The sequence below is a fragment of the Talpa europaea genome (genome assembly GCF_964194135.1).
Source record: "Talpa europaea genome assembly, chromosome: 9".
Classification (NCBI taxonomy): domain Eukaryota; kingdom Metazoa; phylum Chordata; class Mammalia; order Eulipotyphla; family Talpidae; genus Talpa; species Talpa europaea.
In genome coordinates this window covers 28201496-28215201 of record NC_140076.1, presented here as the reverse complement: position 1 = coordinate 28215201, position 13706 = coordinate 28201496, and the positions used below count along the sequence as shown (strand labels likewise).

General features: G+C 47.4%; 1 protein-coding gene across 1 annotated transcript; it reads right to left on the bottom strand.

Moving 5' to 3' along the window:
• Positions 1-5528: 5528 nt before the first annotated feature.
• Positions 5529-11922, bottom strand: AKR1A1 (aldo-keto reductase family 1 member A1; the record flags this gene model as incomplete). Its single annotated transcript, XM_084241699.1, has 8 exons — positions 11781-11922; positions 8663-8782; positions 8343-8494; positions 7495-7690; positions 6995-7194; positions 6653-6725; positions 6234-6320; positions 5529-5594 (listed from the first exon to the last, which is right to left on the bottom strand). The coding sequence occupies exons 1-8, from the start codon at positions 11862-11864 to the stop codon at positions 5529-5531; spliced, it is 978 nt and encodes a 325-aa protein (XP_084097825.1). The 5' UTR covers positions 11865-11922.
• Between the last annotated feature and the right edge of the window lie 1784 nt (positions 11923-13706).

The following is a 13706-nucleotide window of genomic DNA, read 5'->3' as shown; positions in this document are numbered from 1 at the left end:
CGTTCCCCTGAGGTGATGGGACCAGCCGGTGGAACAGAGCCTGTGAGGAAAACAGGGAATTTAGGACGCCAGAGACCTACTCGGAGACAGAAAATGGCAGATTGGAGACCCCGCGCGGCTGGGGCCCTCTTATATACCAGGGCCCTTCGCCCCGCCCATCAACTTCCGGACCCGCCTCCTGAAGTTTAAAGGGCCAGGACTCAGCTGCCGTCAAACCACAACATCCGCACCCTCCCAGTCTTGTCCTGAGGGGTACCTTCCCTCCCTGTCTCGCCTTCCCCGCACAAAAGCAACTTCCTGCTTCTCCAGCTAGTCGCGTACGAAGAACTGGACTCTGGGTTCTATAACTCCTGTCTGGGCGTCAGCCAGCGGCTTCCACAGAAGAGGAAACTAGTGCAGCTCTGCATGTTTGCAGCGAATGGTCAAGGATCACTCACCGGCCGGGATGCTCGGGGGATCCCTGACACTTTCTGCCTAGTTCTCAGTTGTAACGGATGGAAACTCACAAGCCAAGTTCGGACGGGTACAGCAGCAACGGCTAGAATTGATCTCGGTGAGAGACGCGTGGCTCTACACCTCAGTAACAACTGACGTAAGAAGATGCTGTCCGGGTATTGGCTGCCGCCGAAACTACCGCGCTAGGGATTCAAAGTTCAGAGCTGCAGCTCAAGGCGGCTGGCTCCTCCCTCTGGACCGTCTGCTGGCCCAGCCCTCTAATGCCATCCTCTTAAATCCTATTCAGACTCCAAATCTGACTAGCTCTGTGCTCCCAGCACGGAACTGCGATCTATCTATCATTTGCCCACTTCGTACGTGGGTACCGTGCTTTAAAGCTATTAGCGTGTTATTTAACCGTAGCAGTTCTGCTGGTGAGATCGATGCTGTCAGCCCCACTTGGTAGAAACAGAAACCAAGGATCAGGGGAGGTGTGTCTTGCTCAGAAAGTTGCCAGACAAATCTGTTATGGAAAGCAGTGTGCATCGTTGTCTGCAACTGACTGAGTGGTAGACAACTGGCAGGGTGAAATGGTTTTACTTCTTCACATTCCTGGAACGTCATCCATTGCCTTCCACCATGGCCTTGCCGATAGTGATTTTATAGAACAGGACTTTTATTTCCGTTCAGATTTGGGCACACTGGGAAATATTACAGTATGTCAAAGCTCGGGCATCAAATCCTTGATGGAACAGAGCTGGATCTGAAAATACCAATTCTAAAAGCAACAACAAATGAAAATGCCAATTCCTTTGGCAAACAGACATGGACTACCTATTAGTAACTGGGTGAGCTACACAAACACATGCAACCTTATAGGGCCAAATGTCAAATGAGAACAATGTTAGTGTCGGCCCCCAAGATGGGAGAATTAGAGGTAATGCTTCAACAATCAGCATGGTGCCTGATTTAAGCTAACTACTCTTTAAATGGTTACCACAGTCTAATAATGTGTGTGGTGACTAGAGCGTTAGGGTGGGGAAGAGGGGAGATCTCTCAGAGTCCTTGTAATCAAGGCTAAGGCCTGTAAAACACAGTCCAGTACCTTGTGTGACCCGCTCATCTATTAAACTAGTATTCACTGAGGAACGATGCACAAAGCTTTGTACTAGGTTAAGAGACAGTCTTCAGGCCTCCCTGGTGGCACAAGGGGTTAAATCTCAGCACTATGAAGCTATCCATAGCCACTGCAGCACTGTTCTGCTCCCCACTCTATCTCTGGTGAATGCTCCCCCCCACCTCTGGCCTACACCCCAGTTCTTGTTTGCGTAATAAAATAAATCTTTAAAAAAAATGTAGGGCCTTCCCTGGTGGCTCAGCAGTTGAGCACTGGGCTGCCGGCAGCCTCTGCAGCGCCAGTTCGTTCCCTGGCCGCCGGCAAGGGTCCCACAAAAAGAAAAAAAAAAAAATTAATACATCTCTCCTTTTTGCAAGAATACTTGAGGACTTCATAGTTTTCCCAAAGGTCTTCCTTAATACTTTGATTTTTTTTTTAAAGATTCATTTATTTATGCATTCAAGATTCATTTATCTATGCATTCATTTATCTATGCTGGGGTACAGGCCAGAGATGCGGGAGGTGAGAGGATTCACCAGAGACAGAGTGAGGAACAGAACAGGCAGACTGACTGAAATACACTGCTGAGGGGAGCAGCGGGTGAGTCATGAGAGGTCTGCTGAGCCATGTGGGGATAGGGGTCTGCTAGCCAGCTGGGGATAGAACTTGTGCTGCAGAGGCTGCAGATTGCTTCATAGTGGAGTTTAACCCGTTGCACCACCAGGGAGGCCCAATACTTTGATATTATAAACATCCTCTTTTGAAGTCCAGCATCCTCATTTTGGTTTTCTGTTTCAGTTGTCAGAGCCTTTCCCAACATCACTTTCACTTGTATTGCTTTTTTAAAAAATTTATTTTTATTTATTTATGCATAAAAGAACTGGGTGTAGGCCAGAGGTGCGGGTGGGGGGGTGGGGGTGGGGGGTGTGGGGGTGGCAGTTGAGAGAACTCACCTGAGACAGAGTGGCGAGCAGAACAGGCAGATCTACTGAAATACACTGCTGAGGGGAGCAGCCAGTGAGACTGGAGTGGTCTGCTGCGCCATTTGGGTTAGCTCCCTGGCTGGGGATTGAATTCAGGTTGCAGTGGCTGGGGCAGTGGCTGGGGCAGTGGCTTGTGATAGCTTGATAGTGTTGAGACTTTAACCCCTATGCTACCAGAGAGGCCCCACTTTCATTGCTTTGTAAAGTATTGCATCTTCTGAAAGATTTGCAATTTCACTTTGCAATGGACAGGCACTAAAACTGCCCAGTGATTAAATGACAATATCAATAGTCAAATGCTAATGTTAAGCAGGATGTGAGGTGTTTGAGTCAAGAATAGTTTTTAAGGGCCTCCCCAGTGGCACGCAGCGGTTGAGCGCTGGGCTGTGAAGCTGCCTGCAGCCTCTGCAGTGCTGGTTTGATCCCTGGCCACTGGGCGAGGGTCCCACATGGCACGCAGACCTCTCCTGCTGCCCGCTGCTCCCCTCAGCAGTGTACTTCATCAGTCTGCCTGCTGTGCTCTCCCCTTTGGCTCTGGTGAATTCTCTCACCCTCCCATGCTTCTGACTGTACCCAGTGCTTGTATAAATAAATAAATCTTAAAAAAAAAAAAAAAAGAATAGTTTTAAGCAGCTCTCCTAAGACTGCCCACCTGTGTCTATGCAGGCATCTCTTTGAACAAACCTGTCCCTTTCTGGCTCTCCTGCCCACCTGTATTATGCAGGTGCCTCTCTTTTTTGCCTATTTCTAATAAACCTGCTCTTCTAAAATGTAAAAAAAAAAATAGTGTTTAAGTAGTCAGTTTATTAGGAATGTCATTTTTTTTTTTTAAAGGTTTATTTTTATTTATTTATACAAGCACTGGGTACAGTCAGAAGCGCGGGAGGGTGAGAGAATTCACCAGAGCCAGAGCGGGGAGCAGAGCAGGCAGAAGGACCGAAGCACACTGCTGAGGGGAGCAGCGTGCGGCAGGGGAGGTCTGCATACCATGTGGGACCCTCCTCCAGTGGCCGGGGAGCAGCCGGGGATCGAACCGGCGCTGCAGAGGCTGCGGGCAGCTTCGCAACCCAGCGCTCAACCGCTGCGCCACCGGGGAGGCCCAGGAATGTCATATTAAGACAAGTTTTGCTTTCTGATATGGGCTGAATGGTTTCCTTTCCCCTCAAGTTCACATTCTTAGTTCCCTTAATCCCAAGTATCTTCAAATATAACTGTACTTGGAGACAAACTCTTCAAAGGGATAATTAATTTAAAAAGAGTTCACCAGGAAGGGCCCTAGTCCAACATTACTGGTGTCCTTACAAGAAGAAATTTGAAAACAGATGCATAGATAATATAAAGACACAGGGAGAGGATGGTAATCTGCATGCCAAAGAGAAAGGCCTGGACCAGATCCTTCCCTCAGGATCCTCAGGATACCTTATCTCAAAATTCTAGTTTCCAGATCTGTGAGAAGATAAATTTCTGTTATTTTAACCCACCATTCTGTGGTGGTTATGGCAGCCCTAACAACCTACTTCATTACTGCGGAAATCTGAATCACAAAACTGTGTGACAGCTATGGAATTACTAAGTAAGTCACCTGGGGTGGGTGGATGTCCCAGAGGAAAAGACAGCTAAACTGAAGATTTAAGTAGCAGGTATTAGTCCCCACAGTGGGCTAAGGGATCCAAAGGATTGTTCCAGATAGGAAGGATCAATGACAAAATACTAACTTCCGACATGCCTCCTTCCCTCACTGTTCACTGTGCTAACCCATTTTTCCCACTGCACCAGGATTGTGTTCCTAAGACATAAATTATGTCATGTTATTCCTACCCCAAACCTCCATTGCTTTCTGCTGCATTCAGGATAACACAAAATCTTAACCTAGTCTCCTAGGCCTCCACCACCAGGCCTCTAATTTCTGTACTATGTATGCCATTCCACCCCCACTCACTTTCAGTTCTTCTCAGACAAGCCTTCTTTAGGTTCTTCCAGCAGTTCTTCCAGTGTCAAGGCTTCTCCCCCAACAAGCTATCCAATTTGGATGAAAGAGGATTCCTACTCTTACCCCTTGTAACTAATTAATCCCATCCATGCTTTAGATCTCGGCTGAATGAATCAGCAGCCTGTGCTTTTTCATAGCACTTCTCTACACAACTGTAATTAAACTAATTAAGCAATTACTTTAAAGTCTCTTCAGATAGATTGTAGGGACTAGATTATAGCTATACCCCCAGGGTCCAGCTATAATTATTATTGTGTCTAACTCATGTAAGCACCCAATAAATACCTGTTGAATGAAGAGAAGTGGCTCAACCAGAAAACTAAAATGAGTGTCATATGACTGGAGTTTATTGGGATTTCCCAAAAACTCTTAAAATTGGTTATTAATGACATCTGGTGAAACTATGAGGTGTCTAAGATAGGACCTTAGGTACAGAATGACAAGCCTGGGGAAGTCTCTGCCTCTTTATACACTGTAGTGTCTTAGAGAAATAATCCCTGTCTTGCAAACTAGGACTCCCAAACTTCTGAATGTTTTGTTGTTGTTGTTAAAAGTCCTAAATCTAGGCACTAATCAGGGTGTTATGGGAACCCAAGACCCAGGTTTAGTAGTGCCATAAACCACAGGATTCTTATTGCCCTGATCTTAATCCCAAAGTGATCAATTTTTAGCATTCTTGGTAAAACAAGCCACAGGCGCAGTGCTACGAACCGCCAGTAGATGGAGCTACTTCACAAGCACACATACTTCAGGAACACCAGAAGAGGAATTGAGGTACACAATGGTTCTCAAGATAAGGAAGTTCCGGCTCAGGGCAAGTCACACTCAGCGTCCCTAGGTCTGGTGTTCCTAAGGGAAAAAATGTCAATTCTAGGTTTGACCAGAAAAATAAGACAAGCAAGCAGTATAGATGCTCCAGTGACTTTATTAATTCCCTCTTACTGGGGATGGAAGGACTTTGTGGCTAGAGAACTGGAAAGGAAGACGGGAAGCTGTGTGGGTCTCAGTATGGATCATTAAAAGGGTACAGAGGGTGCCCGGCATCTCTTGGGACCCTCTTACCATCCACCTGGAAACAGAGACAGACAGAGGATTCTATTAGCAGGGACTGATATTCCAAAGTTACAGGGCATCTTTTCCCAAATCTTCAACAACCTCGCCCACTTTCAGCACTATGTCAGATGACAGGGAACCGGTTCTAGCCGTATAGAATACAATGACACAGTACTCACAGCATTAACAGCATTCTAGTACCAACCCATAACCTGGTATGTAACTGACTTTCTCCTAAGAGTTTTCAATCTCAGCTGGGATAATATGTACTTCAACCCAACCTCAAACTCTCTAACAAGATTGAGAATGCCTTCTAGACTCCCATTACTTATATCATTTACTGAGAGCTTACTAAACCTCAGTAACTGGAATTTTTGTACAGATAGAAGCTGAGGTTTGAGTAGTTAAATAACTTGTTCTAGTTAACAAGATATCGAGAGGCAGTACTGGGTCTCACAAGCTATAAGCCCTATCCTTGGTATGGCTCAATAAATAGAAAAAAGCTTAAAAAAGAGAAAAAAGCCCGTTGTGTCCAGAACAGCAATCTCACCAACAGTAAGCCTTCTTCCCCTCCTCTGACAAGGCTGAGGCCACACATGAGGTAGAATTCTGCCCAAATCTCACACTCCCTGACTCTGGGGATGATAACACTCACCGTAAGCATGGGTATGATGAATCTGCAATTTTTATTCAGGGCATCTATCTGCTTCATCTCTTCTGGGCTAAAGGTGAAGTCAAACACCTGGGGACAGGGGTAAGAAGTAGGGGTCAGGAAAAATAGCTTTGTGAATGAAAGCTGTGGTTCCAGAACACTGCCTTCTTAGTCAGGGCCAGTCAGGGTCAGACTGTCCCGGTGGGCTAAAGAAGACAGGATGGCAGCTTCAAGATTGGTGAACATGAGAAGATATGGGGAATGTAGTGTGCTGAGAGACCATGGAAGTTCCGTGCCCCCTCCATATACCTTGCCTTGGTGTATGGAAACCCACCACCACCTGTATCCTTGTCATAGTCTTTTATAATAAACTGGAAACCCAGTTTTGAAAAAAAGAGAAAACAGGACCCATCAACAAGTACCTGGATGTTCTGAAGAATACGGGAAGGCGAAACACTCTTAGGGATACTGACCACTCTCCGCTGGACTTGCCACCTAAGGTGGGAGGTAGAGCAGGATGAGGAAGAGGAGTCAGTACTCACAAGCATTGTTCAGTCCTCCATGGAGTCTTCTCAAACTTCTGGGAGCCCCTAAGTCCCACTTCCCACTGGATGAGGAACATACCTCAGGGTGGCCTTCCCTAGATCATGTGGCAAAATTCTCAGCCTCATCCAGGCTCTTGGATAAGGAACCCCTCAACCCTTGCCTCCCAAACCAGGAGCCCTTCCCCTGATCCAAGTTCGTTTTTCCAAGATTGCATGCACCTGAGCAAGATCTGAGCTGGAGATCGGTTATACTTTTTAGCCAACGCCAGGATCACTGGCTCCTCAAGCAGGACAGGTTCATTTGGATCACGCCAAGCACGATCAAGGGAGCCCAGAGGGCTGTAAGCAGTCACCTCCAGACCTCGGGCATGGCAGTGGGCAATCAGTTCACTCTGAGACAGGTATGGGTGGCATTCCACCTGAGTCAAGAAACAACTCATCACCATGGGTTGGTCATACCCAACTCAGCTTATCTGGCCCCACCCAAACATCCTGCTTGGATCACCCTTAACTCCGCTCAGCCCACTTTTCTCACTGTTTCCCACTGGCCATCTCAATCTCTTCTCACACTTCAATGCCTTTTTCAACGCAAAGGATTTCCTCATCAGTATTTCTAACAATTTGCAAACCAACTCCAGGAAGAAGACCCATCGATGATCTTTTCACTCCTGCTCTTGTGCCTACACCCCTAAACCAACTGCTCTCTTTGTTGTGCTCACCTGAAGAACAGCTGGGCGCACAGAGGCCACACTGAGCACATCATCAATCTGCCGGCTACTGAAGTTAGACAGGCCCAGCGCCCGCACCAGCCCCTTTGTCACCAGGGCCTCCAGAGCCTTCCAGGTCTCCTTGTAGTGGGTGGAGTCATAGCGGATAGTCCCATCATCATTCTTAGGGAAGGGGTTGTCTCCTTGCCTGAGTAAAAGAGTAAAAGTCAGACAACCTCCCCTCCCCCCAGAGTGGGCACAAATGCCAGGCTCCTGGCTTACTGCCCATTTATCTACTCTATATCTCATAATCCAAGCCTAAGGAGAACAAAGGGCCAAGACTGAGTTACAAGCATCGTTTTTCACCTTTCTAGATCATGATCCAGGTGTTAAGTCTTTATGGAATGCCCATTCTTCTTGCTTCTTCTTCCTAAACACAGACTATATCTCCTCTGCTCTGAAATGTCTCAACTCCTTCCACCTCAGGGAATTGCATGCTTCTGCAGCCTTCTTCCAACATATGTCACTGAGTTCCTCTCATATCCTTTGCCAGAGCTTGTTATTTACTACAACCCTAACGGCCCAGCTTACAGAAGCTAGTACATGTTGCCTACATGAATAAAAGAAGCAGGAGGGGCCAAGCAAGCTCACTCTAGAATGCATACCATGTGAAGCTGCACTCCCTTTTCTGTAGCTAAATAGCTGCTGTAGCAGAAAAGGCTGAGACCCTAAGACAAGCTCCTTACTTGCCACACAGGTGAGGATTCCTCTCCTACTCTGCTATTCTCACTTATGATAAATTACTAACAAGACCGCCCAAGCCCCAACTCCCTGAATGAAGACCCTGGGGCAAGGCTCACTCAAAGGCATAAGGCCAATGGATCAGGTACAGGTCCAAATAGTCCAGCTGGAGGTCAGCGAGTGTCTTCCGAAGGGCAGGCTCCACATCTTCGGCATGGTGCTTGGTGTTCCACAGCTTGGATGTCACAAAAACCTCTTCCCGAGGCACTGCCTGGTGCAGGAGGCAGAGGCCACCATGAGAAGACCCAGGGGCACACAATCTTACATGCCCTTACTTCTGGGAGAAGAACTAAAAGGAAGTTGATACCAGAGTCCTCTAGCCAGGTCCAGCCCCAGCTTCTGAGCTCTTCCTCCACCCTTTTATAGCCCCAAATCTTACCTTGCCTGGTCCCACATTCTCCTTCAGGGCCTCCCCGATCTCAGTCTCATTGCCGTAGATAGCAGCACAATCAATGTGGCGGTAGCCTACACTCAGGGCATACTTAATAGCTGCTTTTACCTGCCAGGTGAGAGAAGCAGAGATTTCAGCTCTACTGATCTAGACCAGAAACTGCCCTACAGGGGTGGGGGTTGGGGAATAGTCAGGGGTGGGGATTGGGGAATAGTTATCCAAGCAATGATTCCAGTCCAGGTTACCAGAAGCCTCTTCAGATGCCCCAAACCCTTTGTCTTTACCCCACCAACATCCAAGGCTCCTTCCTACCTAAGCCATCTCAGTCATCCCAGCAAAAAACTAACAATATGCTCCCAGCATCTAGCATAAAGAAGACTTCAGTAAGTATGTTTTGAATCAGAAGATGAGTGGATAAATTAACAAAAGTATAGGTTAGAGACAAATCCTAGCCTAAGGCACTGCTTACGGAAAGGTGACACATAGATAAATAATTCCTAGGCCAGGGCCACACAGAGATACCCTCAGGAAGCCATGTAACCAGTGGCAGTTCCAGGAGCTCAGGTGAGCAAAAGAGGTGAGAAGGGGAGAAAATTAAGGAAAGCAGAGAAGATGGAAACTGGGTCCAGAGTCTCCTGAAAGAGAAAAAAAAAACACCCAGTAGGAGAATGGGTCTGTTAATTTGCTAAAAACACTAGAAACCTGGGCCTCTCTGGTGGCTCAGGGGTTAAAGTCTCAGCACTATAAAGATATCCCCAGTCACAGCACATGAACTTGACCCCCAGCCAGGGAGCTAACCCATATGGCACAGCAGACCTCTCCTGTTTCGCCTGCTGCTCCCCTCAGCAGTGTATTTCAGTAAATCTGCCTGTTCTGCTCCCCACTCTGTGGTGAATCCTCTCACCCCCTGCACCTCTGGCCTACACCCTGGTTCTTGTATGCATAAATAAATAAAAATAAATCTTAAAAAAAATTATTTAAAAAAAAAGATTTATTTAGGGCCTCCCCTGGTTGGCGCAGGTGGTTGAGTGCAGTGCTGTGAAGCTGTCCGCAGCCTCTGCAGTGCCAGTTCGATCCTGGCCAGCCGGCGAGGGTCCCACGTGGTGCAATAGACCTCTCCTGTCTCTCCCGCTGCTCCCCTCAGCAGTGTATTTTGTCAGTCTGCCTGTTCTGTTCCCCACTCTATCTCTGGTGAATCCTCTCACTCTCCCACGAATCTGGCCTGTACCCTGGTTCATGTATAAATAAATTCTTTTTTAAAAAAGATTTATTTAGGGGCCTCCCCAGTGGCGCAGCGGTTGAGCGCTGGGTTGCGAAGCTGCCCGCAGCCTCTGCGGCGCCGGTTTGATCCCCGGCTGCTCCCCGGCCACCGAGGAGGGTCCCACATGGCACGCAGACCTCTCCTGCCGCCCGCTGCTCCCCTCAGCAGTGTGCTTCGGTCCTTCTGCCTGCTCTGCTCCCCGCTCTGGCTCTGGTGAATTCTCTCACCCTCCCGCGCTTCTGCCTGTACCCAGTGCTTGTATAAATAAATAAATATTAAAAAAAATATTTATTTATGCATACAAGAGCTGGGATATAGGCCACAGGTTGGGGGGTGGTGCACCATGTGGGTCACCTCCCTGGCTGGGATCGAACTAGTGCTGCAATAGCTGCAGATTGCTGATGCTTAACCCCCTGTGCCATCAGGGAAGCCCCTTAAAAAAAAAAACCACACACTAGAAACCTGGCATCAGAAGTAGAACAAAGGGTGCCAGGCTCTTGACATTCAATATCCCAATCAAGGTACAGTTCCTACTATTAAAATGTACTCCCTGTGGGGTCTCCCTGGTGGCCCAAGGGGTTAAGCACCGCATTATGAAGCAATCCGAAGCCTCTGCAGTACGAGTTAGATACCCCGCCCACCAGGGAGCAACCCACATGGTGAAGCAGACCTCTCCTGTCTCGCCCGCTGCTCCCCTCAGCAGTGTATTTCGATTAGTCTGCCTGTTCTGTTCCCCGCTCTGTCTCTGGTGAATCCTCTCATCCCCCTGCATCTCTGGCCTGTACCCTAGCTCTTGTATGCATAAATAAATAAATCTTTAATAAATAAATAAAATGTACTCCCCTCACACTGACCCTATCTCTGCTACTCCATGCCCCTAGTCTTGGCCCTGACTCTGACCTTCACCTAGCGTGGACTTGTCCCAGGTCATGTTAAGTGCCTGCTGGGAGCACAGAGATCCCAGCACCAGGGTCCTAAGCAGTTTGCTACATAAAAGAAAACAAAAGGGAAAATGGCAAAGGTCATCCAACCACACCATAAATACCAGCCTAAGTTCCAGAGAAGAGGCTGTTCTCCCAAACAATCCCCAAACTAAACTCTTACTCAGATTTATAAGGAACAAAGAAGCTGCCTTAGGGAGATGCCTCACCCCAGGTGGGAGCTGAATCTCTAGTTGTGTCAACTGTGGGAAAGCAGGGCTCCATTCCAAGTTCTCCAAGGCTGAAAGGATCTGTAAACTATATACTATAATGACCAGGGGTCAGTAGTTAAACTTTGGTAAGCAACTACCATCTCTGTGTATGTGTGTGTGCTTCAGTCCATTGGGCTAAGAATAATCTTTTACATCTTTAAGTGGTTACATAACTATGTAATTACCTCCACTTTGTAACTAGCCCAGCAAAATCTAAATTATTAACCATGAGGTTCTTAAAGAAAAATTTTGCTAGCCTTTGGTTTATATGGTTGATCTATTACTCTTCAAACCCCGACACCTGCTATGTGCCTAACTCCAGACTGAGCACATAGGAGAAGCTTAGTCCTCAAGGAGCTCATGTGGGGGAAACATGATCGCAGATGCTAGGGAAGGGGCTCTTCCTCTGCCCTTGGTTCTGGTGGTCCCCTAGCGCTTCCTCTGAGTTTCCTGGGGAAGCCAAGGGCATATTATTGATCCATTTCCCCTTTTCTCTGCACAACTGTAATAAACTAATTAAACAATTACTTTAAAGTCTCTTCCTATTGCCCTCCAGGCTCATTCCAATTGGAAGTGGAATACAGGGCTGGAGCTGCTAGGGAAAACCCTCTCCCAGCTATAAGAAGCCCTCCTCCTCTTCCCCCACCTCTTACCTGGCCAGGCTCACTCTTCCAGGTGCCCAGTCCAATCAGGGGCATCTTCTGCCCAGTATGCAGCACAGTATAGGAAGCCGCCATTGTCCCCTGAAACACAAATGGGAAAAGAAGTGGTGGAGGGTACCACTGCTAAAGCACTCAACTACCCACTGGGCAAAACATGGGTGAGAAAAACCATACAGAGGCGGTAGACCACAAACATGTGATTGCATATACATGGCTAGGAGCAGAAGCAGCTGAGACAGGGTGCCCTAAATCAACCAAGCATTAGTTGATGAACAAACACTAACAGGACAATTAGCCTGGCTGCCCTTTCTCCTACCATGCTAAAGGTCTGTTAAAGAGCTCCAATGCCTAAAAATAAAGGCAGTGGGGTAGATAGAAGTACCCAACCTTAACTAAATAAGGTCATGAGCAGTGTGAGCAAGGTAGAGGCCATTATGAGATAAAGCAAAACCAGGTGACAGAACAGGCCCAGAAAGATATCATTTTTTTGAGGATGAAATGAATGCGCCCAGGAGGTTGTAAGAACTACAAAGGCTCTGGGCCCCTCTCAGAAGTCTGATCAGTCATGATGCTAGGCCTGAGTGGGATCTTACAAGGGAAGTACACCATTATTTGGATGAAAAAACAGGCTCAGAGAGGGAAGTTATTTGCCCCAAATCAACAATGAAGATGTGGCAGAGCAAAGAATCCAAGGAGGAACTAATGGAAATAGGCAAGTAAAAACAGTCCCATAGGGCCTCCCTGGTGGCGCAAGGGGTTAAGCACCGCACTATGAAGCAATCCACAGCCTCTGCAGCACGAGTTCGATCCCTGGCTGGCCAGAGAGCCACCCACATGGCACAGCAGACCTCTCCTGGCTTGCCCGCTGCTCCCGTCAGCAGAGTGCTTTGGTCATTCTGCCTGTTCTGTTCCCCACTCTGTCTCTGGTGAATCCTCTCACCCACCGCATCTCTGGCCTGTACCCTAGCTCTTGTATACATAAATAAATAAATCTTTAAAAAAAAAAAGGATCAGAGGATATTGGCTTTTAACAATGAGTTTAACTTCCCCAAGAGGGAAGGGGAAGTCTTTCCAGAATGGGGAACTAAACACAGGTCTTCGGGGCAATATGGTGAGCTACAGCTCGAAGAAAACTTCCAAATGGGGAAAAAAAAAAAAAAAAAAACTGGTGAAAGATTAGAGCATCCTCCTTTAAAGAGCAAAGAAAGGGCCTCCCCGGTGGCGCAGCGGTTGAGCACTGGGTTGCGAAACTGCGCGCGGCCTCTGCAGTGCCGGTTCGATCCCCGGCTGCTCCCCGGCCACCGGAGGAGGGTCCCACATGGCGTGCAGACCTCTCCTGCCGCCCGCTGCTCCCCTCAGCAGTGTACTTCGGTCCTTCTGCCTGCTCTGCTCCCCGCTCTGGCTCTGGTGAATTCTCTCACCCTCCCGCACTTCTGACTGTACCCAGTGCATGTATAAACAAAACAAACAAACAAACCAGCAAACAAATAAATAAAGCATGCCTCTAAAAAAAAAAAAAAAAAAAAAAAGTAAAGAGCAAAGAAAATCAGAAGTCTCCAAATGGCCAAACAATATTCATCACTCAGCAAATTACTGCTGTTCCAGGTCTTGGCTAGACCCAAGAGACATATTCAAAAAGGGTCCTTGTCTCCTAGAATTTATGGTCAGGTAGAAGGGGACAGATATCAGCATAATGTATAAGAGTTATGACCAAAATCTGTACAAGTGCGTTAAAAGAGTGACCTGGTTAGGATGGCTTCTTAAGAGGTGAAATCTCAGTTAAGTCTTTTTTTTTTTTTTTTTTAAAGATTTTATTTTTATTTGTTTATTTATACAAGCACTGGGTACAGTCAGAAGCGCAGGAGGGTGAGAGAATCCACCAGAGCCAGAGCAGGGAGCAGAGCAGGCAGAAGGACT